General features: G+C 37.6%; 5 protein-coding genes and 1 pseudogene across 6 annotated transcripts; 2 read left to right on the top strand and 4 right to left on the bottom strand.

The window, feature by feature from the left end:
• Positions 1 to 1,933: 1,933 nt before the first annotated feature.
• On the top strand, positions 1,934 to 3,863 carry LOC137737774 (galactinol synthase 1-like). The gene is made up of 4 exons (XM_068477326.1): positions 1,934 to 2,484; positions 2,720 to 3,036; positions 3,167 to 3,305; positions 3,386 to 3,863. The coding sequence occupies exons 1-4, from the start codon at positions 2,152 to 2,154 to the stop codon at positions 3,608 to 3,610; spliced, it is 1,014 nt and encodes a 337-aa protein (XP_068333427.1). The 5' UTR covers positions 1,934 to 2,151; the 3' UTR covers positions 3,611 to 3,863.
• Positions 3,864 to 6,584: 2,721 nt separating this feature from the next.
• On the top strand, positions 6,585 to 9,193 carry LOC137736286 (pantothenate kinase 1-like). The gene is made up of 9 exons (XM_068475581.1): positions 6,585 to 6,886; positions 6,994 to 7,188; positions 7,573 to 7,619; positions 7,722 to 7,838; positions 8,122 to 8,241; positions 8,340 to 8,434; positions 8,524 to 8,617; positions 8,801 to 8,932; positions 9,071 to 9,193. The coding sequence occupies exons 1-9, from the start codon at positions 6,799 to 6,801 to the stop codon at positions 9,191 to 9,193; spliced, it is 1,011 nt and encodes a 336-aa protein (XP_068331682.1). The 5' UTR covers positions 6,585 to 6,798.
• A 905-nt stretch (positions 9,194 to 10,098) lies between these two features.
• On the bottom strand, positions 10,099 to 13,141 carry LOC137737542 (uncharacterized). Of its 2 annotated transcripts, none has more exons than XM_068477058.1 (6): positions 12,991 to 13,141; positions 12,270 to 12,421; positions 12,040 to 12,189; positions 11,362 to 11,484; positions 11,052 to 11,195; positions 10,099 to 10,843 (listed from the first exon to the last, which is right to left on the bottom strand). In XM_068477058.1, exons 2-6 carry the CDS (start codon positions 12,408 to 12,410, stop codon positions 10,391 to 10,393), a joined length of 1,011 nt encoding a protein of 336 aa, XP_068333159.1. In that variant the 5' UTR covers positions 12,411 to 12,421; positions 12,991 to 13,141; the 3' UTR covers positions 10,099 to 10,390. The 2 variants fall into 2 exon arrangements, with proteins under 2 accessions (XP_068333159.1, XP_068333160.1); XM_068477059.1 differs by having other exon boundaries at positions 12,270 to 12,437; positions 12,991 to 13,137.
• A 2,195-nt stretch (positions 13,142 to 15,336) lies between these two features.
• LOC137738213 (probable nucleoredoxin 1) lies at positions 15,337 to 17,924 on the bottom strand. Its single transcript, XM_068477845.1, has 4 exons — positions 17,590 to 17,924; positions 16,815 to 17,294; positions 16,229 to 16,696; positions 15,337 to 16,101 (listed from the first exon to the last, which is right to left on the bottom strand). Exons 1-4 carry the CDS (start codon positions 17,683 to 17,685, stop codon positions 15,445 to 15,447), a joined length of 1,701 nt encoding a protein of 566 aa, XP_068333946.1. The 5' UTR covers positions 17,686 to 17,924; the 3' UTR covers positions 15,337 to 15,444.
• Positions 17,925 to 19,616: 1,692 nt separating this feature from the next.
• Positions 19,617 to 23,163, bottom strand: LOC137736909 (probable nucleoredoxin 1). The gene is made up of 4 exons (XM_068476224.1): positions 22,885 to 23,163; positions 21,349 to 21,828; positions 20,745 to 21,224; positions 19,617 to 20,552 (listed from the first exon to the last, which is right to left on the bottom strand). Exons 1-4 carry the CDS (start codon positions 22,996 to 22,998, stop codon positions 19,887 to 19,889), a joined length of 1,740 nt encoding a protein of 579 aa, XP_068332325.1. The 5' UTR covers positions 22,999 to 23,163; the 3' UTR covers positions 19,617 to 19,886.
• Positions 23,164 to 24,390: 1,227 nt separating this feature from the next.
• On the bottom strand, positions 24,391 to 26,416 carry LOC137736287 (glucan endo-1,3-beta-glucosidase-like; annotated as a pseudogene).
• Positions 26,417 to 27,984: the final 1,568 nt, after the last annotated feature.

Genomic DNA, 27,984 nt, shown 5'->3' on the forward strand with positions numbered 1-27,984 from the left:
ATGCAGATACCATTCTCTCTCTCTCTCTCTCTCTCTTTTATTTTTATTTTATAAAAAAACCTTCTTAATAACTCTCGTCCAAACTCGCTTAATTTCGGAGTTCATACAAAATCCGAAGCTAGTGAGCTCCCAAAAGACCTCGTACTAGAAAGAGATGAGAATATACATATAAGGCATAGAGGATCTACACCGCTGGACGATGTGGGATCTTACAATTTAATTATCAACAGTTATCTGTTCAATGATAAGATTTATTATAAAAATCAAATTTCTTCACAATTATCTCTTTGCTTATTTCTTTTTATTTATCTTTTTGTTATTTCTCGTTCTTCCTCCTGCTTTAAACCCCATTTATAGATTTTATTTTTAATTTTTATAATCAACCTATATCACAGGTTAATTATATTTATCTACCTATATGACAAATTCTTTTTTTATAATTAATCTGTCACAGATTAATGTGTCTTGCTTGTAGGTATGTTATGTTTTTTCTACCTTTTAATTAAGGTTCATATCTCACGTATATGTATTATATACATTCATATATTTGTTACTTGAGTTAGGGTAGAATGTTTTGTAGATAAATTTATGTTAGTATATTAGTTTTTTTGTTATAAGATATTAAATATATTTTTTTGGAGTTGGAAAATGCATAATATTAGAATATTTTAATTGATTTTTAATATTTTTAGAAAATATAAAATGAGTATAAAAGAAATAAAAACATATAATTAGATAACTGGACTCACTCCTAAAAACACTCTACGTTTTTGGACCTAGATCTAAAAGCCCCTTTATTTAATTAATACGGAGAAAAATACAACTTTGGTAATTTGTTTGGGTGCATGGATCATATATAAACAAAACTTTTTTGAACTTCATCGTCCATCGATCACCTTCAAATTCATAGACGTTGAGAATCTTGTTATTAATTCTTGTCATCACACATGCTAATGCATGGTCTCAACCATATTTTCTCCATCATTTTGTTTGTATTTTCCTTCTTTTCTCATTGTTGGTATAGAGGAATATGCCAGATGTCAATTAATGAATAATCTTCCAAATCAGTAAGCTAGTCAATCTTTATAATTATTGTTAAACTTTCTCATCAAAATGAAAACCCTCATCTGATTTTTCCTTGATTAATTCAATGATAAAGTTTAGGGTTTAGGGTTTAGGGCAAACTTTGTATTAATTATGGTTTTTTTTAATAAATACACTAAATTCATATGTACTACAGAGACAAAGATTCGAATATATATGCTAAACTCATGTATGTAGTATTAATCATGTTTTAGAAATTAATGGATATTATTAAGTTTGAGCCTAAAAACAAACCTCTTTAAATTTTGAAATGAAATTCGATAGTCTTGTTAACTCTCATCTGTGACAAAATCAGATGAAATCAAAATACAAGAATCGCATACCATGATTATATGAAAATAGTCGCCTAAATGACGTGGACAAAAACCCTAGGCCAAATTTTATCCTTAATTTGGCATCGACCTCTAAAAATGATCATTTCTCTATCAAAGGCCCCACTTCAGCCGAGTACTCCACCCTTTGATGCTAACTTTCTTAAATATATTTCCACAACGGAAAATGATTCCCACTTGATGCCTAATACATTTCCCCCATTACAAGTAATTACATAGTATTCTTAATGGAGCCTCCTGTATTTTCTATTGGCCATGACCTTATTACCTTCCCATCAATCTCAGCCGTCCATCTGGATTCTTGATGATAAGGCTACCCTATTTAGATGATTGGTGGGTTTGAACTACAAACATTGTTCATTCATTCTTTCTTGTTTTTTTATTTCTCTCCAATACCATCATAAACCCCAATAGAACATTATTTATAAAAAATTAAAAAATTAAAAAAATGGGACTTTGCATTTGGGTTTCATTTGGGTTCATCTGACATGCATTTAGTCCTCATTTGTTTATTTAAGGCATCCATAGGGGCAAGATTGCAACTCAGGAACAAAGGTTAGTAGGGTGGCTTCATCAGTGTAACAAATTTACTTTCCCCACACTCCTCATTTCTCAACACACCAACCTAATAATTTTCATCAAACCACTCTCTGCAACTTTCCAAATCACCCCAACATCTTCCCTTTATTACTATTCATCACACAAAATCAAGGAAATGGCACCCCGAGAAGTTCCAGCCGATGTGTTGCAAGCAACCAGCAACCGTACTACTACAGGCTACTCCAAGAGGGCCTTTGTGACATTTTTAGCCGGTAATGCTGATTATGTCAAAGGGGTTGTGGGTTTGGCTAAGGGCCTACGCAAAGTGAAGAGTGAATACTCTCTTGTGGTTGCAATATTGCCGGACGTGCCGGAGGAGCACCGTGAGATTTTGCGGTCTCAGGGCTGTATTGTCCAGGAGATCGAACCTATTTATCCTCCTGAGAACCAGATCAAGTTTGCAATGGCCTACTATGTCATCAACTACTCGAAGCTCCGTATTTGGAATGTATGTAAAACCATACTACATATTGATAGTTATCATGATAACGTATAAACATCTAATATGTTGTCCGATTGTCGAATGAAATTAGTCTGCCAATGATTTAAATCAATTGTCGTACAACATAATATCAGACTGTCTGATGAATAAAATATGCGCACATGCATTTCTTATGGTTACAATAAATATGTATACATGGCATCAGTATATATTTGAGTATATGGAACTTATATATATGCAGTTTGAGGGGTACAGCAAAATGATATATTTGGATGCGGATATCCAAGTGTATGAGAACATAGATCACCTGTTTGACACGCCTAATGGCTACTTCTACGCTGTGATGGACTGCTTCTGTGAGAAAACATGGAGTCACGCACCTCAATACAAAATTGGGTATTGCCAGCAGTGCCCTGACAAGGTTTCATGGCCTGCGGACATGGGCTCTCCTCCTCCACTGTATTTCAACGCCGGAATGTTTGTGTTCGAGCCTAGCCGCTTGACTTACAACAGCCTTCTTCAGACACTGCAAGTTGTCCCACCCACCCCTTTTGCAGAACAGGAAAGTTGATTGGAAATTTTGATTATTTTTAAATTAACTGAGCGAAATTTATGTGGGGTTGTTTCTGCCATGTTACATAATAATTTCACTGCGAATTGAGATTAATAAAATCTTTTTGTTTGTTTTACAGGATTTCTTGAACATGTTCTTCCAAAAGACTTACAAACCCATACCAAATATATACAACCTAGTTCTAGCCAATCTTTGGCGCCACCCAGAGAACGTGCACCTTGATCAAGTAAACGTGGTTCACTACTGTGCTGCAGTAAGTACTATTTAACAGATTGATTACGCATATTTAATTTAATTAATCACTCTTAATGAATTGTTTCTTCTTAAGTATAGGGATCGAAACCATGGAGGTATACTGGCAAGGAAGCTAACATGGACAGAGAGGATATCAAGGTCTTAGTGGCCAAATGGTGGGAAATTTACAACGACGAGTCCCTGGATTTCAAGGCTGAAAACCCAGTAACTGCGGAGGAAGAAACTTTCTCAAAGCCGCTGTCGATCATGGCTTCCATGCCGGAGCCAACCATTCCATACCGTCCTGCTCCATCTGCTGCATGATCTGTAATACAATCTTGAGTGACTAATTATTATTCAGAAGTCAACTGTGTGATCAACGATCCGTCGTTTTGTTTTTTTGGTCTCATACTTCTATTAAATACTCCTTTTTATTTAGGTGGCTTCTGATTGGCCTTGTTTTCTTGGTAGTGAGAGTTCATAGAAAACTCACATACACATAAGTGAATTAATGTATTTGAGAGCTCTATAATACGTACTAAAAATATATATACATGCATGTTCTTTGTGCATTTGATCTACATCAATTTTTTCGGCTTGCGCTGAAAATTGAATTTCACCACTTTTTCTTCGAGAAATGCTGGTTGAGGACTGCTGTATAATTCTCACAATGGGGAAGTTCTTGGGTAAAGAAACCGGATTGGGGTTGATGTGAGAGGGAGGGTGGGGTTAAAGTGGGATAGAATTAGCATGAAAAATTAGGAGGGGTGAGGTATGTGGTGTTCTAATTTTGTATTTGAAGTTTGCATGAACACGTGATCCAAATGCTGAACCTTAGAATTTCTCCCCACAATGAGTTGACTCCATGCATGTGACCCCAAGCAACAGCCCCTATACCCAAATGCAATTTGGGATAAAGCTCATGATCAACCGATTCAACCCAATTCAAAGTAGTTCTGAACTGAAATATGACTCGCTTCAAAACTTGGACAACTCGACTCGTTTACAATACCACAGCGGCACAGTCCAACTTCATCCAATTGGCACTCCATTCCAACTAATAGGTACCTTTTTGAATGTATGGCGACAATTGTCTAGCTATGCACGTGGCAGTCTTACAATGGCTCTGGACCGTGGTACCAAGACCCCACCAGATAGTCGACATGCACTGGTTTTTTGCTCAGCTGTAGATTTCTAGGTGGGCCAGTGATTTGAAGTTCGGGATCATCATATCGTGTTAACGTGAAAACAGCACAAACGCAAGAGATGGCTAATACACACCGATTACATAGTATGTCGGTATACTAAACAAATAATTAACCCTTGAAGATTGAAACTTCAAAGTTGACGAGTTGTGACGGCATGCATGGGGATTGAGGGACAGCAAGGTGAGAAATCTTTAAAGTATAACATATGGCTTAAACTTTAAAGAGGAAAAGCAAGCACATGGAAAGATGAATACAAGCAAACACACCAAAACAAAAGACTAACAAAACAATGAATTTTGTCACTTTTGTTGTTATTTTTGAACCACAAGCAAAATCCCATTAGAAGATTACAAGGAAACATAACTACATAATTGCTGGATAATCACAAGATTTTTAAGCATCTGCAGACCAAACTCACACTCACAGATGACTCTGCTACATACTTTAGGGTTCCACTATGGTAAAGGGCATTGAAAAGCAGCGGAATGTAAGCGATGAAACAAACCTCAGTTTTCGAGCTACATGTCCACGGACAAGTACTCGGGCTTTCTGCAGAGCATGCAACCCCACTACCAAGCTTGAGATGCTCCCTTACAATTTACAAGAGTGTAAGTGTCAAAACTCACAAAAGGAACTTTCAATTTCTGTGGCATATATGAAATCTCCATGCATTTTTTCCTAATGTAAAAACATAATCTTCAAGCCCTGACTGTAAACGTTCAAGATTTGAGGCTGCAAAAAGGTAAAGGGTTCCATTCATTCGCTAGAAAAACATTTACATATCTAGAACCAGGAACATCCCCATTTTCAACCATTCTATTGCAACATTGTGGGAAGAAAAAAAAAAAAATTGAAGCTGATCAAGTAACTCCTCTTTTTCATGAACCATTGCGGTGAAATATGATGGGATTTCTGCATTCCCCACTCCCTAGATTGCAAAGTTAATTTGCAAGAGGATGACAACTCTCATACTAGAGACAAGACCATCGTGGAATTTTAATGAAACCGACATAAATTTAGATAAGACCCAACATATAATATCTCATATTTCGTCGACCTTTGCCTAAAATTATCTCTCTTACTTATTTAGTAGAAATCCAAAACAAAATCACATTATTTTATGATAATGTTTCGTAGAGTCGGCGAAGACAAACAAATTGGTGGAAAGCAGTGAAGAATAATTTGGTAGGAGGACAGTAGTCGACGGTTGACAATATTGTAACAGTATTTGGTGGGAAAACAAGCAACTGAACAAATTATTGACTTATATCCAATTATATGTCACAAGATAAGAAAGAGAGTTGGACTAGTTGCTACTTATTTATCACATTTTTAGTACAAGTTGTTACTTCTTTGAATCAATTTCTCCAAACCTATACTTTAATGGTGAGTTGGTGACCATTTCAATTTTTTTATAGGTTTGTAAGACGAAAGTAAATTTTTGTGGATGTTTGAACAAATACATAGGTATTTATAAGATTTTTGGGTGAATCTTTATTTAAATAAGTTTTTATAATTTTTTTATTCGTTGCATTTAATTTTGGGTCTTTAGATTTTTTTTATTTTTATTTTTTTAACCGTTAGATTTGCTCATATTCGACCTTAGCTTGAATTTAACGTATTGAAAATTTTTATTTAAAAAAAATAATATAAACCGTTGGATCAATCAACGGTTCAACCACATGGGCTGTTAGTCTTTTCACAAGAGGCCGACAACATCATCAACTAGGTCCAAGCACCGAGTCTCTACCACTATCCTTGGCTCATTTTCCAAGCTAAATTTGATCCAAAAATAAGTTTTAATTTAAAACATTTTTTAGTCCAATAATTAGAGAAGCTTTGGAGGTTTAAAACTCAAATTTTGAGTTTTTTTTTTTTATTAAACGATATTATCTACGTTGTTAAAGGAGAGAGAGGTGGGCTAAATCTTACAATAGACTAATAATAATGTGGTTAAAATTTATCTTTGATAAGAATTAAGTTTAAAACTTCTTACTTATAAGTGAAGATGAACTCAACAAAATTGGTCTAGATAGCGTCTCCACGAGTCTAAACTAGTTCCCGCAAAATTACAACTTACAAGACAACCTTCGACGGATGACCCAATGGGCAAAGAGGCCGACGATACCTTCTTCCCTCTGAAGGTCAAAGGTTAAGATTGAACTGAGTTATCTCTCGATAAATCTTAAATCATCGAATATCCCCACCCTGAATAAAATGTAATTTATACAATGCGTTAGGTGCATTGCAGACTGCAGAGGGGCAACTCTACAACTTGATACGAAAAAAAGATCAAATCAAAAAATGGAAATTGGGAACACTAAGTTTACAGAGATTTCAAAACCCACCAATTTGGAAGCTCAAATTTCCCACCTTGCTCTCGATATTGGAGGCAATTCACTCTCCTCGATCATAACCTGGTTTTTTATTTTTGGAGGTCAATTGCTCAAAGTCTCATGATTTTTCGATTGTTTTTGTATTTGTTTTGCCCGTTGGCAGGTTCTCTGATAAAGTTGGTGTATTTCTCAAAGAACAGTGCCGACTCTTCTTCTTCTTCGAATGAGAGTTTACCAGCTTCTAATGGCGATAGAGGGCGCCATGTTCTTGAAGGGAAGCTCCATTTTGCAAAGTTTGAAACTGAGAAAATCAATGACTGCATAGACTTCATTCGGTCCAAGCAACTTCTCCATACTGGTATGCTTAAATGTTTTAAGTATTTGCTTTGCATCTCCTGATTCATTCGTATCTCATTTCGTTTCAATCCAACTTGGGAAATGGGAAGATTCATTTTTTCACTAATTGAGATTATTTAACCTTGTTTCGCTCAAATTAATGTTCATGTTGAAATCTTGGATTGAAAGTTGAAACTACCATTTTTATTGGTAAATGAAGTACTTCAGCTTGAATAATGGTACCCATATTTTCGACTGCGAAATTTTTTTAGTTATGGAAGATTTGAACTTCTGAAAATGAAATACGAAAGAAGATCATATATGCCTTGAATATAGCTGCTTGTTCATAGTTGTACTTATCGTTTGCTGGTTTTGGGTCATTGCTTATGGTTGTAGATCATTTCAGGCCCCCAACAACACGGAGCTTCTGGGAGCGCAAAGTGCATTATCAAGGTAAAAACACGTGTTTAGCTTGGCCATACTATCATGACTGTTTGTGGCATGTATTTGTTCCATATGCAAGCTAATTTATTGACTCGTGACAATGGAGAGCAGGCCACAGGCGGTGGGGCATACAAGTTCCCAGATCTCTTCAAAGAAAAGCTTGGGATTTCTCTTGACAAGGCAGATGAAATGGACTGTATTGTGGCCGGATCAAATTTTCTGCTCAAGGTGGGATCCTAATACCACTTACATAGATTGGTATATACAAGTTGGTGTGTTTCTTAAGTCATGTCATGTAATCCATAGAATGTGTGGGTTGGGAATTGGGATGAGCAATAGCGACTTCAGACGAGAGGACATACTCTCTGTTTTCTTTCAGAAGGAAAAGCAAAGTGAACAAGTCATGAAATGCGGAACTTGCAAAATTCAGCTTCTGTTTATAGAGATATTTCTGTCTTGTTTGCTTTCTTGCCTGAAAATAGCATTGAAGTTTTGATTGTTGTTTAAGTAGGCAGTTCACCCCGAAGCATTCACATACATGGATGGTCAAAAGGAATTTGTGAAGATTGACCATGATGATCTATATCCTTATCTGCTTGTCAATATTGGTTCTGGTGTCAGTATGATCAAGGTATTCTCGTCAAAGCTGATGCTTTATTTACTGTATTAGTTTCATATGTTTAACCTTTTTAAGGCTTGACGTATTGTCCTATGCTTGCGCTTCGATAGGTAGATGGACCTGGTAAGTTTGAGCGAGTAAGTGGAACCAATGTTGGTGGTGGAACCTTTTGGGGTTTGGGGAAGCTTTTAACAAAATGCAAGAAGTACGTTTGTCTTTTGCTTAAGTGCAAAGCTATTGATATTCTCGTTATATGATTTTCACTTAGTAACCAAAGCTGCAACTGTGTCTCAGTTTTGACGAGTTGCTCGAGTTAAGTCATCAGGGAAATAATAGAGTGATAGACATGCTTGTCGGGGACATCTACGGTGGAATGGACTATACAAAGGTATGCATATTCATGATAGACAGGTCCCTCTTTCAACATAGGATGTTGAAGACGTTCTGGTCGTATCTCTGTATGCCAAATTAAAAGAGTTCCTTAATTTAAACAGTGATGAGGGGATCCTGGTTTCCATTAGCTTTCGTCTCACGCTTATTAACTGCAATGTAATTTTTCTGACAATTACAGATTGGTCTTATATCAACAGCCATTGCTTCTAGCTTCGGCAAGGTAATTTCTGACGATAAGGAGCTGAAGGATTACAAATCTGAAGATATTTCTCGGTCACTCTTAAGAATGATTTCAAATAATATTGGGCAGGTAAGCCGTGGCGAAAGAAACCTGTCTCACTTGTAATTTCTTAAAACTCTTTGATTCCGTTGCAACCTTTACCACCAGATTGAAACTATTTTTGTTAACATGCCGATTATATTGTTTCATTTTTTATCTTCTCTCCAGATCTCATACTTGAATGCACTGAGATTTGGGCTCAAGCGAATAATTTTTGCCGGATTTTTTATTCGGGGTCATGCTGATACCATGGACACGATTGCTGTTGCCGTTCATTTCTGGCAAGCCTGAATTTAATGCCCTTTTTCATGCGTCAGTAATGATTCATACTGAGAATTGAAGTATAAATTATGTCAAAACAATCTTCAAAAAATTTGACGGATGTCACGCTCTGTGCCTGATTTGGTTTTCTTTTACTCATCCATCTTTCCTCGTGGTTTCGGGTTTAAAATTTCATTCATTTGATCCTTATTTGCAGGTCTAAGGGTGAAGCAAAAGCAATGTTCTTAAAACACGAAGGATTTCTTGGAGCATTGGGTTCATTCATGAGCTATGAAAAGCATGGTTTTGATGACTTGAAAGTCCATCAGTCTGTGCAACAATCCCCAGCGGGTGATGATCCACCAAACGGGGAATTGAATGAAAACCAAAGTATAGACTGCAGTGTCTACCTCTCACAGTAATTCGCGTTGCCTTCTCCCCGGGGCTTGGATGTAAGAATGTAGGGGCAGTTCTTGGTTGCCTGTCTGCATTCTGTGGAGTTCAAAGGCTTGAAACTTGCGTAGCTTATGTAACATTGTGGATAAACTACTAGGACATGTATTCAAAACTACAAAGAGAAAAATTCAGATGGAGAAAGAGGAAAACTTTATAGTAGCACACAATGTAACTTCACACGATTGATTTTGAATTGTGACTACACCGTCTAGGTTTTGTATCTTGTCAAAATACTGTAACTGCGCATCGTTGAATGAATTCTCACTGTTATTACATTTTAGTTTTTTGTGTTTGGTGTTCCTTTAGTGTAGAAAATACCGAGTGTATTGAAAGAAAAAAAAAAAAAAAAACTTATATCGTCTATTTTTGGGGTCCCGTTTGGTGATGCTTATGGAAGGGCTAAAACCGCTTCCCAATAGCCAAAATGCTTATGGTAGGGTTTAGGTTTAAGCACTTTTTGGTGCACCCCTCACAGGCAATGACCACAAAAACATGTGTTTGGTGTAATTTATAGCAGCTTCCTTCAATGTCATTACAGCATTAACTCAGCTTACAAGGCAGATACAACAAATAGTTTCTGACAGGCAACACTCATCCTCGATCTCATCCTCCACCCTCATCGAAAAATCGAAAGGGAGAGGAGTTGCTACACGGCGCTAAGGCCACTACACTTGATGGATAAAACGAAATGAAATATAGACGGATCTATTACATATCAATTTCCATTAATAAGGAATACAGATAAGTGCTTACTAACTCAACAGAATTCGATCATTTGACAGGCGGTAGCCTCCGATGGCATTGCTTTGCGTTCCTCCTATGAAGGGCCCATCTTTCTTTGATGTTAGATACATTATCAACATGACTAAGTACTTGCCCATCCTGAGACATTTCAATCTCTTTATTAGACTCTCCAGGATTTAATTCTCCTCGTAATCTGGCAGCTTCAGCAAGCATGTCGTTTATCAGCATCTCAGTAGTCTTGCTGGTGATTCCCCTTAGGTACCATGAAATCGGTGGAGGTGGAACTATAGTTGGTTGGATCAGTTGCTCCAAGCTCACCTTTGAACCAATCCTTCCTTTGCCTCCTGTGCAAGAATTATAATCTGCCCATGTCCTGGGTTTAAACGGAAAGCAGGTTTTTTCATCGACAAAAAGAGGTTCGACTCTCCAGTAGCCTTCAAATTTCTCCATAAACCCTGTTTTGACTTGCTTGAACTTCATCTGGCAAATGGCATTTTCAGAAATTAGAGATCCAATTTTACCATGACATTGCAGAACATGAGTTTCTAAACTATTGATATGATTTGCCGACAAAATATAAAGCATACTGGAGATCCTAAATAGGTGATGGGTCAACAAAGAACAAGTGGAAAAGCGACAAAAAAAAGTTCTTAAGTTACAGTACATCAAGAAGAAGATCGAGTCTTACTGAGTGGTCTTTTCTGTTTTGATCTACTAAAACACGAACCGCAATGGTCCCTGACCACCAAAGAAACTTCCATATAGCTGCCTGCTCCAGATCAACCACCTGCCTATGACCTTCATCAACCAAAACGTTTCTTGATATCACTTCCTGAGACAGATAATTAACTTGTCAAATTAACAAATACAATTTTATATGATAGAGTAGGAAAAGAAGAAAGCAAAAAGCATGTCTGCCTACGCCTCTCCAGCTTTCTAACAGAACGTTGTTCCTGGTTAAATCTGAAAGGAAAGTGGACAGGAATGGTATCACTTACCTTAATATTTTTGAAAACCCTCTTATTGTCGGGGTCAGTTACAATATTATAAACTGCGTCTGGGGGTAAACCAACATTGACGTTTACGCCCAGGTTGCAAAGAGAACCTTTTGGTACACTGACCTGCAAAGAGTAAAAGTAGTTTGTGACTTAAAAGTTAGTAGGTAGTCAGAGAAGCCATAAGCTCTTGAGATGTTCCTTCGAAGAGAATGTAGTGTATAGATATTTGCAACCACTAAAACATTCCGGCTTCTTGCCTAGAATTTCTCTCTTAACCAGCATATGCTGCACGAAGGTGATGTTTAAGGACTTAACTGAACCGTTAGTGTAGAGGGGACCAAGACGATACATGTAGAGACTTGACTGATATGAAATTCTCCTTTCCAAGGGAAATCACAAATATAGTATAAGAAAGGGAATTGTTATTAGCACTCCAAAAATCTCATTTGACACTCCAAACTTTCTATAATTAGAAAGAAAAATACACTTGTGAGGAGTGTAGAATGAGATTTTTGGAGTGCTAATAACAATTCCCTATAAGAAATTGAATTAATCTTCTTTCTTTTGACGTTGGTTACCAATCACATTTTGGCACACAACAAGTTTACGACAAGGATAAAGCCAATTTATTCCCATTCCGAAGGAAAGTTACTTGGTACAGGGAAGCACATCTCTCACCTTTATATACGGTGGTTGATCAACCCAAGAAGGATTTTCTCTCCATGCTTGCAACTGCTTCTCGAGGTCAACCTCCAAAGATGCAGCCTTTTTAGGAACAGAGCTCACCTTTTTCACGCCATCATCCTTTGCTAGTCTCTTGAGCTGCGACTGTAACACGAAGCGCCTGTTAATACTAATATCAAATCAATACCCATAAGCAAATCACAAGTTTTAGTGAAATAACTTACCTTTAGGCAATTTTGCAGCTTGTGAGGAACCTGCAACAAAGCTTTAGAAAACGCCAGATTAAAGGCCTTGGGCTTGAGGTGCCCATTTCTCTCGTTCTTGTCGATGTCTACGCTTGTCTTGGTCACCTCTGTCTCACCCATTGAAAGGACAACTGTTTGGAACAAGTTCTATGAAAAATTTTCGTGAATTTCGTGAATGTTATTCGGTTTGCATACGAGGAAGCAAACATTAACTTTGTTATGTTTGCTTATGGCTGACTAGTGTTTAAACAAAAACTAGAAAGTAATTAAAAACAGGATAATCTATGGAATTATATATTAATAATTCCATTTTTGATCCTGTTAATTTAAATATTAGTACATAATCCAACCACCAATTGAATTCCTAACACCATTTGGCCGCCATTCTATATCCCAAGCTAGTACGCACAGAAACACAGATAGTACAATTTGTGGCTAAAAACAATATGATAAAAAAACAACTTTAAATCTGCAATTTCCATTAACATTTACAGCAAATTCAAGACCTTTACTAACCACAATCAAGAAAAAAAAAAACCCATCTCAAATTTCAGAGATATCAATCAAACATTCACGGAATAATTAGAGAATTCCCATCTCAAATTTCAGAAAAACCAAAAGTTCTGGAAATTAACAGAACCAACCCGGTAAACAAAGCTCAGAGATTAAGCAGGTAATTAGAAGATATGGGTTAACTTACAGCGATTGATTACGGAGCAAATGTAATCAGAAGAATATTCATTCCGGTGTCGAATTTATGAAGCTGATCCAAGAATCTGGTGGCTTTTCTAATTCGCTGTTTCGTTTTTTAACACTTTTGCTAAGATTTCTACGGGAATTTGGAGAAAGAGTGGCCACGTGAGGCACGTGTAATACCGGATCAGCCGCGGAGAGTAATCTGAACGGTGGCGGTGCCTACACTTGGGGTATGTGGACCCCATTAGAGATAAAGGCCATGAGCTAGATTATGAGAGTTGTTGTATTTTTTTTGGTATTTTCTATTTTGCATTTTTTTATAGATATGATATGTTAAAATAATAGTTTTTTTTTTTTTTGGGTAAAAGTTAAATTAATAGTTTACAACAGGAAACATGTGGACCATATTTTTCCTGTCCTTGTTCTTAGGGCAGTTCAGACGAGATTTTTTAATGTGATCGGAATATAGATTGATACACCATGTGTTATTATATAAATAATGGGATATGTGAATTAAAAAATATAATTTCCATCACTTGTATAAAAACATATGGTGTACCATCACAATGAAAATTTTCTTGTAGTTTGGGCCATATGATGACAATCCGCTCCAACGACCATTTCGATATGGGTAAGGCGACCCAAACCATACAACGACAATTCGCTCCGACTCATGATGGTTACTGAAAGGGATATTAAACATGCCCCTTGACCAGAGTCATAATGTGAGTATGTGGTTCGATTGGAGTGCACCAAGCGGAGTCCTGATGGGCGTATGTGGTCTGCCACCCCATACGGTGGAAACAGAGTACACCACACAAAGTCCTAATGGGAGTATGTGGTTCGTCACCCCATAGGGTCCAACCAGAGTGCACACCCTGAGTCTTAATGGGCATATGTGGTCCGTCATCCCAACAGAGTCTGAAGTGCATACGTGTAAGTTCTCCACGTCATGTTCAACCGCTCTCCACTCAGGTCCCATCAGACCCACGCTACACATGGTCTGACTACTCTAAGCCACGCCTCTGACTAACTGGTTAGACTATGGCACTCAGACCCATGTTGCCCATGCTATTGACTGCACAGAGCCATACTTCTGACTAGGGGTGGGCACGGTTTGGTTTGGTGCGGTTTTGAGTGAAACCGAAACCAAAATTTTTGACAGTTTGGTTCGGTGCGGTTTCAAACGATTTCGGTTTGGTTTTTAAGAAAAAATATACAATTTGCATTTAACATATTAATAAGCATTTCCCAATAACAATAGGAAAAAGACATTTGTTATGTAAACAATTAGCTTGTTGCATGCAGTTGTGATGTTAAAACATGTTTGTGCAACAAAAGGGTGTCCCTAACAATGTTTATCATAAAACAAGTTGAATAAATTTGAATTCATTAAACGTGAGCGAAACTTTCATACTAGAATATGTGATATCATGCTTCAAATGAGTGGACTTCATTAGATCATTGTTTGACTCTTGATATCAAGATTAGTCCACCCTTGTACATATATGTGTGTGTGATGGTATAAAATAACAAAGGTCCTTCAAGTTAATGAACGAAAGAAAGTGATGAATGATGATATTCTAGTGTGGTTGGGTCCACACTAAGTATATAGATTCTAACAAACAACCAATTAAAACATGAAATCTAATATGAACATTTAATTAAATATTTATTAATATTTGCGGTGCGATTGGGTTTCGGTGCGGTTTTTAAAAACCAAAACCGAAACCAAACCGTTTTCTATGTTGCGGTTCGGTTTCAAAACCAAAACCGTTTCAAAACCGTAAAACCAAACCGTTCGGTGCGGTTCGATTTGATTCATGTTTCGGTTTCGGTTTTTGGTTCTAAGTGCCCACCCTTGCTTCTGACTCTAACTACTCTGACCCTTCAGATATATGGTAGAGTGCACAGGAGATAGACTTTGGACGCCTATAAATATGCCCCTCAACACATCACAAATGGTCAAACACTTCTTTTTCTCACTTGGAGCATTCTGCTCATTTTCTCTCTCAAATACTGACTTGATCATCGAAGAACCTAAGTCAAAACCACCCTCGACGCCGGGTTTCACAATCCTTTGCTTGTCTTTGTTCTTGCAGACTCACCCTACTTATGGAATTATCCACTCCGCCCCTACAACATGCGCAAAATCGCAACAAAACACATTCATAAAAAAAATTACATCATCAACATAAGACAATCACAATTATAAGTATTAAGGTGATCGCAAATATGAATCGTTTCACATTGATAAGAATTGGACCCAAAACTCAGTGGCAAACCCACACTTCCAAAAGAGGAGGGGAATTTTACATATTAGAGGGAAAATGGGAAACTTTGGTTAAATCCTCTTTCTATCATGCAATTAGCATAAAACACACACAAACACCTTTGTATAAAAAGAAAACATCATAGTTTACAAAATCCAGATGCACAAGGCAATTTAAATGCCTTCTCAGACTTTACGGCACACATCACCGTCACAAATATAATCCTCCGTTGCCTTGGGAGGGTCATCCTCTGTTCCTCCATTGTTGCTCTTGTTCAATGCACATTTTGGGTGGAGATCGAAGTTGCAGTCTTTGCAGTAAAAAGACCAGCCACTTCCCGGCTCCCTACACCAGCAAACATAGTCGTGGTGGAGCACACGCGTGAGCTCGTGTTCAGCATGGAGTATACTCTTCACTTTCTCAGGCCACCCCTTTGCTTCTTCCTCCAACTTTTCCTCCAATTGCTTCAAATGCTCTTCTGTGAATGGATAAGCGTCGGATCCATGCGCCTGTATGAGTTGCCGGGCCTGTGTGCTGAGTGTCTGGCCGTTGGGGCTGATGGCTACCAATGCAGGAATGCCTTGGATTTTGAATTTGTGCTGCAGGAGGGCCTTCCTTGGATCGCCTAATGGGATGGCTAACCAAGGCATGGTTGCAAAGAGTTCTTTGAAGGAGGGTTGATCGCGATCGCTTGAGAGGAAGATTATTTCAATGGCATTGTCCTTTGCCTTGATCTGATTGTATGCTTTTATAAGCTTAGGCATGAATGCACGACATGGAGGGCACCAATGAGCTGAGAAATAGAGCAGAATGTGCTTCCCAGCAAGCTCAGACACGGGTACCTAATCAAACACAGACAGAAACTTGACGCATGCAACTAAAAACCTCTGACTGATGAGAATAAAGAAACATTTGAAATTTAATTGATGGCATAGAACATAAGGAAAGGAACCGGCAAGAAAATTGTACCTTGGAACCGTTATTTTCAATCACAAAGTCTCTGCCCCCAGCAACTAAAAGTGACTGTATGGTCTGTTCTTCGAGTTTCAACTCAGCAAGCACGGCAATCTTCTCTGGTGTAAAGGGGTAGGCTTCAGCGCCATACTCTTCAATGAGTTCGGCCGCATTGGAGTGTAAGGTCTTCCCATGTAGCCCAATTATAACTAGTGTGGGTAAATTCTCAAGCTCAAAGTAGCGAGCAAGTTTTTCACAGTTCTTGTCCTTAAACGGCAATGCCAACCATGACGCTTGAAACCCTTCTTTGAAGTGTTCCTCTTCAAGGTCCAGAGATATCAACACAATCTCAAAGTTCTCGCCTTTCTCCTTCATTTTCTCATGGAACTTCACAAGTGCCTGAGTAAATTCTTTGCATGGCTTGTGAGTATAAAGCGAGAAATACAACCCAACAATCTTTCCTTCAAGCTCGGATACAGAAACCTGTCGATACATTTTTCTCGGTATTCATGGTCATCAACTATCTCTATCATATAAAAGTTAAAACAATCCAACGTTACAGAAGTGCTAGCAATGTAACATCAAAGGGGAAAAGCTGTACCTTATTGCCATCCTTCGAAATCAAATAATCCCGGGAGCTAGAAACCAAGAGAGAACTCAAGGACTGATTCTCCTTCACCGCGGCTTCCTTCTCTTTTAATAAATTCATCTTCTCCGCGGTGAACGGATAACCATCCGCCCCGTGGTCCATTACAATTTTTGTCCCATCATTAGTACAAACTTTTCCATTGGCATCAATAATGACAAGATGGGGAATCCCCCTGACCTTGAAGAGCTCCTTGAGGCGTTTTCGGGTCTCCAAATCCGAAAAGGGAATCGAAAGCCACGGCATTTTCGAGAAGTATCCGGTGAACGATTCCTCATCTCTATCAGAAGAGACGAACACAACTTCAAAGTCGCCTTTGGCGGCCAAGTCCTGGTGGACCTCCACCAAGTTTGGGGTGAACCGGCGGCACGGGCCGCACCACGAGGCGGAGAAATACAACCCCACAATCTTTCCGGTCAAACTACTGATCTCAGCCTATATATTCATAAAAAAAATAATCACCACAACCCAGAAAATAAAATAAAAACCGCCATCTCAATCTGTTCTTCGTATAATCAATGCCAAAGTAAACATTTTGAGATTGAACCAAGCAATTACATAGCATTTACCCAACTGGGTTTCCATCATAATTACATTTAGATTAACATTCCTCTATATTCTCAGAACAAAAAAAAAAATGCAAATACTTTGGTTTGCTTTTTCCCCCCTGCAATCTCAATGAACATAGAGTCGAAACTTTAATGAGAAAATATCATGGTTATACTTTTACCTGGCCGCCGTTGTTGTGGAGGAGGAAGTTTCTGTCGGCGGAGGAGATGATAGAAAGGAGGTCGTGAGTGACGCCGTCTTCGTCGCCGTTAGCCATGCTTTCTGAGTCTCTATCTGAGCTGCAATTGGAATTTGGTCTATATTTAAGTTTGGTGGTGAAAGTTTGCGACTTTTACGAGGATCGTCGACGTCGAGGGCACCACTGACAATATAATAATAAACACACCCAAAATACGAGCTGGCTGGCTAAGATTGAGTTTCCGTCTAAATCCCCATGAGATTATAGCTTTTTATTTAAAAATAGTAGTTCCTCTTGAATAATGATAACAATATACTGGATTATAAATCATGCAAATGCAATATGGAAATGGACCATTTCAAATTATAGTGTGTTTCAAATCCAAAACGCATGAATATGAACTCAACAATAAATCTATTAAGACAAATTGTATATTTTAATATCGACAAATTTGGTACCAAACTTAAAAACTTTTTTAATTGGAGGGTCCGTAACTCTATTTGGTTGTCGGATTAGAGCTATGAATAAAAGACTTTGGGTCAATCGTCCTTATCCGGTGTTCCCTGTGGAATTTATGGTGATTGGAAATTGTAAGCTGCGCCTGTTCAGGCTGAGCCACTGCGTACGACATACAAACAAACAAGACTGCAAGAAGCGCAGGCCATGCGGGGCACGCTCAAGCCCAGGTTCCTATTATAAACGGAAAAGATTTTCTCTGGATCTCTTTCATCAAATTTACTTCTTCAATCAATGCGAGCTTTCGAAATTTGATTTAACGGTTAAAAACAGGGGGTCTCTTTAAAAGTTATAATAACTTTAACCGTTAGATCAAATTTCAAGAGTCCGGATTGATTGATAAGATGAATTTGGTAGAATAAATCTGGAGATGAACCCTTTCCATTATAAACACTCATTGGCAATGCGCAAATTATTATTAATTCAAGCCATGTGTGGTTGTCCCTCTTTATTGAGAAAATTACAGCAATGGTTCATCGATTTTAATAGAATTGGAATATTGGTCTTTTAACTCATCAAAACGTGTAGCTATGATCCTTTTCGTCAACTCCATCAGAACTCTCGTCAAAATGAGTCATGTCACGCAGGCTGAATCAAAGGGCAAATATGAAAAATCAAAATAAGAGAATTGTAGCAATGATCCTTCAACTTTAACTCAATTAGAGCAATGATCCCTTAGCATTAACCCCATTAGAGAAATGGTCCCTTAACTTTAACCCAATTATAGCAATGGCCATGTCATCATGACTCATTAAGGTTCTAACGGAGTTGACGAAAAAAAATCATAGTTGCACTTTTTGATGAGTTAATGAACTAGTAGATACGAATTTTTAGTTGAATGATCAAAACTCCAATTCAATTAAAGTTAAAGAACTATTGACAATTATTAGAAAGAGGGGACATATATAGATGTAAATTTATTTGAACATTATTTCGTTTTTAATTTTAGTAGAAAATTAGAAATTGAACACGTGAGGAGTAGAGAAGGCAAAGAAGATGGGTGGATGAAGAAGGGGAGAAATGAAAGCAAAAAATTATATTCAGTTTTAGTTTTCATCATGCGTTACTCTAAACACATATCTTCCACAATATTTTTATAACCACCTTCATTCCTCATTTCTCTCATAAAAAACTAAAAGGTATTCTAGCCAAAGTAATCCCTGAAATTGACATAAATCGTCACTTTAGTCCCTGAGATTTGAAATCGATAAAAGTTGTCATGAGTTTGTTCACCGTCAATCATTTTGCTCATTCTGTTAAATAATGATCAAAATGACAAAAATGCCCTCAATTTAACTATCAACGAGCCCAAATGATTTGACAAAATTCGAAGTATTTTGTCATTTTCTTTAATTTAACAAAAAAATTTCGCAAAATGACCAAAATAATTAACAGTAAACAAACTCAATGACCAATTCTATCGGTTTTAAATCTCAAGGGCCAAAATGAGGACTTATGACAATTTCGAAATCATTTTGGCTAAAAAACCAAACTAAAACTAGAAACTAAAAACGAGTTCATTAAGAGTTCTTAGTTTGATGAATATGCATCTCTAACTCTAAACTTGAATTCAAAGATTAAATAATTTCAGTTAAGTAATAATTATAATATTGCATCATCTGAAACGCAATACGTAAGAGTTTAGGACACAATCATAACAAGTCACTTGTTTAACCTAAAAAAACACATTTCTCAGCTTCTCATGATACTCTAAATGCAGTTTCCAGCCTTAAATCACACACACGACGACACATACATACTTCTCAAGCCTTTGTACAAACATCACCGTCACAAACCCCTCCTTCTTTGGATTCCTCTTCTTCCTGATTGGCATCATTTTCGGTCTCTTTATCTACCTCCAACGCGCACTTTGGGTGGAGATTGAAATTACACTCCTTACAACAGAATGACCACACCAGTCCCGATTTATCGCACTTATAACACGTAAATCCTGTATGTCGCGTGAGGACAAGCTCGTGCCTCTCATGGAGTGCATTCTTCAACCTCTCGGGCCACCCTTTTGCCATCTCCTCATATTCCACTTCCATCTCCTTCAGTCGCTCTTCGGTGAAAGGATAAGCATTCGCCCCATTAAGCATGACAAGATTTCTTGCTTCTTTTGTGACGGTTTTGCCATTAGGACCAATGGCGACGAGCATGGGGATGCCCTGGACCTTGAATCTGCGACTCAACGGCACTTTTCGTTCATCGCCAAAGGGAAGAGCAAGCCATGGCATTTTAGCAAAGAAGTCATCGAAAGAGGTCTGATCCCGGTCACTAGAGATGAAAATGATTTCAAATGCATCGTCCTTTGCCTTAATCTCGTTGTAGGCTTCAACAAGTTTTGGCAGAAAGGCACGGCAAGGAGGGCACCAGTGAGCTGAGAAATAAAGGAGGATGTTCTTCCCCACTAGATCTGTCACAGGAACCTGAATGCAGAAATAATACTTTATTTACTTGCTACCACACACAAAAAAAAAGAAAAAAAAAAAAAAAAACACAAATGCACCCGCACAATACAAGTTACATACCCTGAAAGAAGTGATCTGTGGGCTTTCGTCCCACATCACACAAAAGAATATCACTGTATAAACCATAAAAGGTGGACACCGATATCTTACCTCAGTTTCATCTTTTCCAATGACAAAATTTCGATCCCCGGAAATGAAAAGTGACTCCAGGGTTTGAGCTTTCTCCTTTGCCTTCTCTATCTCCTCGAGCTCTGCAAACTTCTCTGGCGTGAAGGGGTATGCCAGACTCTCATGCTCGTCAATGGCATCAGCAACGTTCTTACTAAGTGTTTTACCATCTGCCCCAATAATAACCAAAGTGGGTAAGGTTGACAGCTCAAAGTACCGAGCCAACTTCTCAACATTTTTGTCCCCAATGGGTAAAGAAAACCAAGGCATTTTCTCAAAATCTTTGTTGAATGATTTTTCATTATCATCAAGTGGCAGCAACACAATCTCGAAGTTCTCTCCATTTCCTTTCAGCTTCTCATAGACCTCCACAAGTTTTGGAGTAAATTCTGCACATTGACTGTATGAAGACAATGAGAAATAGAGACCCACTATCTTCCCTTCTAGTTCAGAGACAGGCACCTTGATTTATGCACAAATTAATAACAAAAGTCAGATTGTGCAGCCGAGTTGCATTTCACAGCAAATTCATAGAATACGAGACTATAAGTCAGTATCATAAACAAGAAGTGGCAACGAAACTTACCTTCTCTCCGTTATTTGAAATTACAAAGTCGCGTGAGCGGGAGACCAAGATTTTTTTCAGGGACTGTTCCCTTCTGGCAGCTTCTTCTTGATCTTTTAGTTCTTTTATCTTTTCCTGTGTAAAAGGGTAGGAATCAACTCCGTACTCCAGAAGAATCTCAACTCCATCGTCACTCAAAACTTTCCCATCTTCGCCAAGGATCACAAGATGGGGTATCCCACTAACTTTGAACAACCCATCCACGCGATCACGTGCGTCTGAATCAGAGAACGGAATTGCAAGCCATGGCATCTTGGAGAAGTACCCATTGAATGACTCATCATCTTCATCAGCCGAGATAAATATAATCTCAAAATCACCATTTGGAGAGATCTCATTGTAGGCCTCGACTAAAGCTGGGGTGAATTGTTGGCATGGACTGCACCATGATGCAGAAAAATACAGCCCAAGCTTTTTCCCTTTCAAGCTCTCAACCTTAATCTGAAAATCCAGAATTTGACGTATGATTCCTCTCTTACATTATCCCACTACCAATATTACCATCAACCCTGAGCCCTCTACATCTGAATAATAACTTTTCTTTTCCAAATTTTCTTAAACCTTTCAAACAAGTCTTTCTAAATCAACCACTACTCAAGTTAATACATGTACATGTATGCAAATAAATTACAGTTCAAGGACAACAGTCGGATCATAATCTAAACCGTTCGTTTTCATATCCTCTCATTTAAATATCATCTATGCACAAATTAATAAATTGAAGATCGTTTCTTAATCAGTAAGTATCAAATAACCGGAAGGTTGGAGGAACTTAATGTTTACCATAACTTCAATTTGCACAAACAAAATGCTGAGTTCAGTAAAACCAGATATAAATTCAACCTAACAAAGTCTAAAACCTTGCAAACAGAGCAATATCTTTAATTTACTTTTTTCACCAAAAAGTACAGAAATTTGCCTTTTTCTTTTGCCACTCAAACAAATTGAACCTCTATTTATTTATTAATTTCAAATACATCTACAAGAGTGATAAAAAAAACCCCAATTGTTAAACTACTTCAACAGAGTGTTTAAAATATCCACAAAATTGTCGACATTTTCATCCAAATAACCGAAAAATCAAAGTATCGATATGGAAATGAGGGTAAAATGCAAACCTCACCCGATATCGGCTAGATATAGAAAAATCAATGAAACGATTCACTAAAGAAATTTTTCCGGAACCCATTGAAGATTTCGATCTTTTGAAATTTATTTCTCTAATTTCGACTAAATCTGAATGAGTTTATACCCACCTCTTTGAAATTTTTCATCATTTCTCTCCAAGACAACCGATTTTGATATCAATATCGATATATCATCAATATTTCCAAAAATTTATGTATCGATAATTTTAAACACTGTTTTTAACATACCTTCAACGACCCCAGACTGAATCTATTTCACTAACACTGAAAAAATTTACCCAAGATTTTTTACCGATAAGAAATTAACTAAAAAATCGAAGAGAATCAGAAAAAAGAGCTGAAATTTTACCTGATCACCATTGTTACGGACAAGAAAGTCCCTCTTCGCAGAAGAAAGAAGCGAGACAACGTCGTGGGGTTCGGCGTTGACCACATCGGCAGCTTTAACTTCACCGTCTGACATTTTTGATCTTTCGAAATGTTCTTATACGAGGCTGGGATATTCCGAACTTCAAATTCGCCGGAGGTTGTGTGATATGTGAAAGTGAGGACAGTGTGAACTCAGGGGCTCCATTTATATTGCACCAATTTTTGTCTCGTTGGGCGTGGGAGGAATTTTCCTGCGTGTCGGAAACGCTGGATACTGGTGTTATTATACAAGTGCTTGTTTGGATGTGAAGAGTTTTTGGTAAAAAAAATTTTGGAACTAATTCTTAGTAAAAATACAAATTTTGATAAAATACTTAAAGTGTTTTTTAAAAGAAGCACCAATTATGTGCTTCTTGTAGAAAACATTTTAAGTGCTTTTGAAACTAAAAAAACATTTTCTCTAAAAGTGTTTTTAACCATTTTAAAAGTACATCCAAATAAGTTTTAACGAATTGGAATTTTTTTGATGTATTAAGTTAATTGTATTACAACGCTTGATCTATCGGGTCGAATTTTAAACAAATTGAAAAAAAAATTTGAGTGTGGGAAGTCTAGAATTTTCTTGAAGAGTGAGAGAAAGAAAGATAAGAGTATTTTTTTGAGAAAAGTTCCGTGTAGAGAGAAATTTTTAATTACGATGAGAATACGGATAATTCATCACATATTTTTATGTAAGTGATGAAAAATTTTAATTTTTAAGTTATTAATTTTTTAACACATATATCCTACCATTTACATAAGGACACGTTGTGTACCATGTCACATTAAAAATTCTCTCCCGTGTAGAAGGTGCGTTGGATGCATATGCACATATGCGTCAGCGTCACCCAGTTAAATTCTTCTTAACAAAATAAAATGAAAATATTACCCATTAAGCTCACTTAAAACTACAAAGTGAGTAATTTGAATATGACTAACAAGAGTGGAAAATTTGAACATGAATGCAAAGGATGGCCCCATAAAGCACATTAGGCATATCGGTGCCAGCTCTAAGTATGTGTAAGTAGTATTGCATGGGTTCCTAGCTCGGGAGATTGCTGATTTATGCTTTCATTTTATTATTTAAAGATCGAATAATTAAATTAAGTTGTTAGCGTAAGTGTTCTCTCACTTCTTATCTCTGTAGCTCTAACAGGGGGTTCAAATACGTCTCGAGGCCAGCCCTAAGACATATACAGTTGAACATGTTGGTTATGAGGCCTCTCAGCCTCAAATAAACTTTTGTTTTAGTGTAAGTGATATTATACACTAATCTTATTAAAAAGAGGAAGAGGAGTATGAACTCAATATGCAATATATTAAAACGGAAGACATCCAAGTAGCATTTTTAAATATTCTTTGCATTATACTTTTCTTTGGGATCTCTCTTCTCAATATAAAGTTTAAATAACAGAAATAATATTCGTTAGGTTATTATTTCGTTTATTTAAGGTAGAATTTCAAACTGAATCTTCATCTTTAAGTTTCCAAGTGTGAACATTGGAAAATGACAAAGTGCATCAAACATTGACTCCATTGACCCGTATGGGCTGTGGCCCGTTTTGATTGTTAACAACAGCCCAATCTGGCACGCTTCAATCCAACTTGTACCCGTGTGTATATGGTTTATTGGTATTTGTCTCACCACCTCCGCATTATACGCCCTCGCATTCTCCGCGCTCGCGGCCTCCCCTTCTCTGAAACCACCACGGGACGCCAACAACTCCCTCCCTCTCCATCGCACTCACAAACGCATCCAAACTCAGCGTTGAAAAGATTACTATACACCAACTCGCCGTCGCTAACCACCTCACTGGTGGCTCCAAACAACGCGTAATCGAGACAGACGTAGTTTATGCTGCTTAGGTAGCTGAAGTAGGGGTAGGAGTTGACCATGAAGGGGGAGTTCGTGTCGTGGAGGAAGCTGAGGAGGGGGAGTAGAGAGGGTTGGACGGAGGGGTCGAAGGAGGCTGAGGAGGGAGAGTATGAGGTGGAGAGAACGGGAGGCACTTAGTGGGGAAGAGAGCTTGATGGAAATGTCAAGGCCTAGGGTTTGGAGGGCTTGGTGGAGTTTGAGAATGGCGGGAAGGACGTGGGGAGTGTAGTAAGGGTCTTTGAGGAAAACCTCGTTGTCGACGGCGAAGTAACGGATTTGGTTTGCGGGGATGTGTGCGAGTAGATTGGATTGGAGCCAGTAAAGGGTGGCGGCGAGGGTGGGGAGGAGTTCGTTGGTGACACCGATGGTGAGGTGGATTGTTGGGGTGCCGGAGAAGGTGCTGAGTGTACGTGGCGGGGTCGGTGTTGAAAGGGCGGACTGATGAGATGCCGTTGTCTTGGAGGATTTCGAGGACGGTGGAGGAACCGTGGCGGGAGATTGTTAGCTGCTGGTCCGTAGCAGATTCCAATTGGTTCTGCTGCTGCTGAACCTACAATTGTAATTACAAAATCAGTTTATTGAAACTTAATTTAGTTATTTAGTGCATTCCTTGCCATGCATAAAGCTGTTGAGAATGTGTCTCAAATTGATGGAAGAAAGAACTTTGCATAGGCTTATAACTTCTTCATGGTATTAGAGCAAGTTATTGTGAAGCCGAACAGCCACACATGCTCCATGTTTGTGTTGTCCACGTGTTCGGCGGCCAAACGGCCACACGCGCTCCATATCTGTGTTGTCCATCTGTTAGGCTTGAAAATTCGCCTATATTAGCGTCAATATTAGATTGATGTTTGCAGCTCAGTTTGTTAAGAGTCTTTTTTCTTTACACTTGATATCCCAATAGGTTAATGGAATGAAGGATTTTGCATAAGCTTATAAGAGGATAGACTACTCTCCATATTGTCAATTGGTTTTATGGTAGAATCTCAACTTCTTTATAGTATCAAAGCAGGTTGTCCTACGTGTCAAGCCAAACGGCCACATGCGCTCCATGTTTGTGTTGTCTACGTGTTAGACTTTAAAATTCATCAATATTAACGTCAAAATTAGACTAATGTTTGCAACTCAGTTTGTTAAAAGTATTTTTTTCTTTATACTTGATATCCCAATAGGTTAATGGAATGAAGGATTTTGCATAAGCTTATAAGAGGATAGACTACTCTCCATATTGTCAATTGGTTTTATGGTAGAATCTCAACTTCTTTATAGTATCAAAGCAGGTTGTCCTACGTGTCAAGCCAAACGGCCACATGCGCTCCATGTTTGTGTTGTCTACGTGTTAGGCTTTAAAATTCATCAATATTAACGTCAAAATTAGACTAATGTTTGCAACTCAGTTTGTTAAAAGTATTTTTTTCTTTATACTTGATATCCCAATTCGTTTCTTACCTCCCCGAATATTGCTTGTATCAACAAAGGTAATATACTACAGTGAATGGATAGGAATTTTATTACCAAATGAGTGTGAGAGAAGATAGAGAAGGATGAGTGAAAATTGGGAGAGGAGGAGATGATTATGATCAAATTTCTTTGACATTTTAGTTAATTTGAAGAATTGAGCTCAATGAAGCTGATACGTTGAATTAGTATTTAAGTACTTGATGAAATGCATTTTAAATTGGGGTGACTGTGAAGAGAGCCACAGCTAGAAGTACAAGCTATGATTTGTTTTGGTTAATTATGTTGTTTTGATTTTGGTTTAAAGTAGTTTGTGCTTTCGTTTCGGGTTTTCTAGTTCAAGATCATGTTCAATTTTGTAATCATTTTAATAGATTTGGTCATGATTTTGTCGGCTTCACTACTAAAAAGAGTAAAAATTTCTGATAAGGCAACTGACTTAACATCGTTAAATAGACACTCTCATAAAGAATGACTTGATTAGTCACGTAATGATGTGCTTGATTGTTTGGATAAACTCATAAATATTAAACACACTTTTTGACCAGCCAACACCCATAGCATTGACTAGAGAGCGACACATTTGAGCTGATTTTTTGACATTCAAAACACAACAGAGCGCTATGGTTGTTAGAAGTTCGGAAGTGTTAGAGGTAAAGACATTCCTGCCCCACCAGCACTACCCATATGGACTGTGGACAGGTAAAAGATGGCCAACAAACAAACAAACAAAATGCATGTCACTGCTAAGTCCAGTCCCACTAAACATTGAGGATGGCGGAGCCCTCTGCGTGCTAGGTTTAAGGGAAGGATTGAGGTAGGGATTAATCCGTTTATGATGTGACATTATTCTTATCATAAAAAATGACCTAAAATCAATCGTTCCTTATTAAAAAGGAGATAAAGACGGCAATCAAACAGTGAGTACTGACCCCGCCATTTTCTAAGAGGAACTATAGATGATATTTTAAAGGATGGTGCTATTCATACATTTTTTTTTTTTACACACATATTTTAATTTTTGTCGGATTGAATGAATTAAAGTAGATCAAATGACAAAATTTAATAAAAAAATATATTAAATGTAAAAAAAGATGTGTAATTAGCATCATCCTATTTGAAATTATGAAGACTAGTACTTGTCTACTAGAAACCACTTTTATTATACTAACTGACGTTTACTTTTTGTCTAATCTCACTGTGATGCTTATTTACTCACAATAATGTGAAATTCTCATACGAGCTTTTTAGCCAAATGATTCTTGAGATTGTCATGATTCATTACCTTGGTCACTGAGATTTAAAATCAATAAAAGTAGTCATTGAGATTGTCCTACGTCAAATCATTTTGGTCATTATGTGAAAAAACTTTGTTAAATTGAAGAAACCACTAGTTTAATGGGAGGGGTTGGTGTGACAAAAATACCCTCAATTTAATAGAGATTTCTCATGAAATGACTAAAACGATTGGCGGTGGACAATCTCACGGACCACTTCTACAGATTTTAAATCTTAAGAATCAAAGTGAGGAGTTATGTCAATCTCAAAAATCATTTTGGTTAAAAAATCTTTTCAAACATGCCGGTGTCTCTAGTATTATTGTATTTCTAACTTGAACCTACAGAACAGTATTATTGGATGAACAAATTAAACAAATTATAAGTGCACTAACAGTTTGGAATGATGTATCTACATATGTTCCGAGAT

The sequence above is a fragment of the Pyrus communis genome, chromosome 6 (assembly GCF_963583255.1).
Source record: "Pyrus communis chromosome 6, drPyrComm1.1, whole genome shotgun sequence".
Classification (NCBI taxonomy): domain Eukaryota; kingdom Viridiplantae; phylum Streptophyta; class Magnoliopsida; order Rosales; family Rosaceae; genus Pyrus; species Pyrus communis.

Excerpts from the sequence above, each read along its gene's own strand:
- LOC137736909 (XM_068476224.1), bottom strand. The coding sequence starts at position 22,998 with ATGTCAGACGGTGAAGTTAAAGCTGCCGATGTGGTCAACGCCGAACCC. Across the intron at positions 21,829-22,884 it reads TCCGTAACAATGGTGATCAG|ATTAAGGTTGAGAGCTTGAA; the intron begins GTAAAATTTCAG and ends CTGGATTTTCAG. Across the intron at positions 21,225-21,348 it reads TTTCAAATAACGGAGAGAAG|GTGCCTGTCTCTGAACTAGA; the intron begins GTAAGTTTCGTT and ends GCATAAATCAAG.
- LOC137737774 (XM_068477326.1), top strand. The coding sequence starts at position 2,152 with ATGGCACCCCGAGAAGTTCCAGCCGATGTGTTGCAAGCAACCAGCAAC. Across the intron at positions 3,037-3,166 it reads CCACCCACCCCTTTTGCAGA|ACAGGATTTCTTGAACATGT; the intron begins ACAGGAAAGTTG and ends TTTGTTTGTTTT. Across the intron at positions 3,306-3,385 it reads TGGTTCACTACTGTGCTGCA|GGATCGAAACCATGGAGGTA; the intron begins GTAAGTACTATT and ends TCTTAAGTATAG.
- LOC137737542 (XM_068477058.1), bottom strand. The coding sequence starts at position 12,410 with ATGGGTGAGACAGAGGTGACCAAGACAAGCGTAGACATCGACAAGAAC. Across the intron at positions 11,196-11,361 it reads GGGTTTTCAAAAATATTAAG|GAAGTGATATCAAGAAACGT; the intron begins GTAAGTGATACC and ends TATCTGTCTCAG. Across the intron at positions 10,844-11,051 it reads AAAACAGAAAAGACCACTCA|ATGAAGTTCAAGCAAGTCAA; the intron begins GTAAGACTCGAT and ends GCCATTTGCCAG.
- LOC137736286 (XM_068475581.1), top strand. The coding sequence starts at position 6,799 with ATGGAAATTGGGAACACTAAGTTTACAGAGATTTCAAAACCCACCAAT. Across the intron at positions 6,887-6,993 it reads CCTTGCTCTCGATATTGGAG|GTTCTCTGATAAAGTTGGTG; the intron begins GCAATTCACTCT and ends GCCCGTTGGCAG. Across the intron at positions 8,242-8,339 it reads CTGGTGTCAGTATGATCAAG|GTAGATGGACCTGGTAAGTT; the intron begins GTATTCTCGTCA and ends GCGCTTCGATAG.
- LOC137738213 (XM_068477845.1), bottom strand. The coding sequence starts at position 17,685 with ATGGCTAACGGCGACGAAGACGGCGTCACTCACGACCTCCTTTCTATC. Across the intron at positions 17,295-17,589 it reads TCCACAACAACGGCGGCCAG|GCTGAGATCAGTAGTTTGAC; the intron begins GTAAAAGTATAA and ends ATGAATATATAG. Across the intron at positions 16,102-16,228 it reads TTGAAAATAACGGTTCCAAG|GTACCCGTGTCTGAGCTTGC; the intron begins GTACAATTTTCT and ends GTGTTTGATTAG.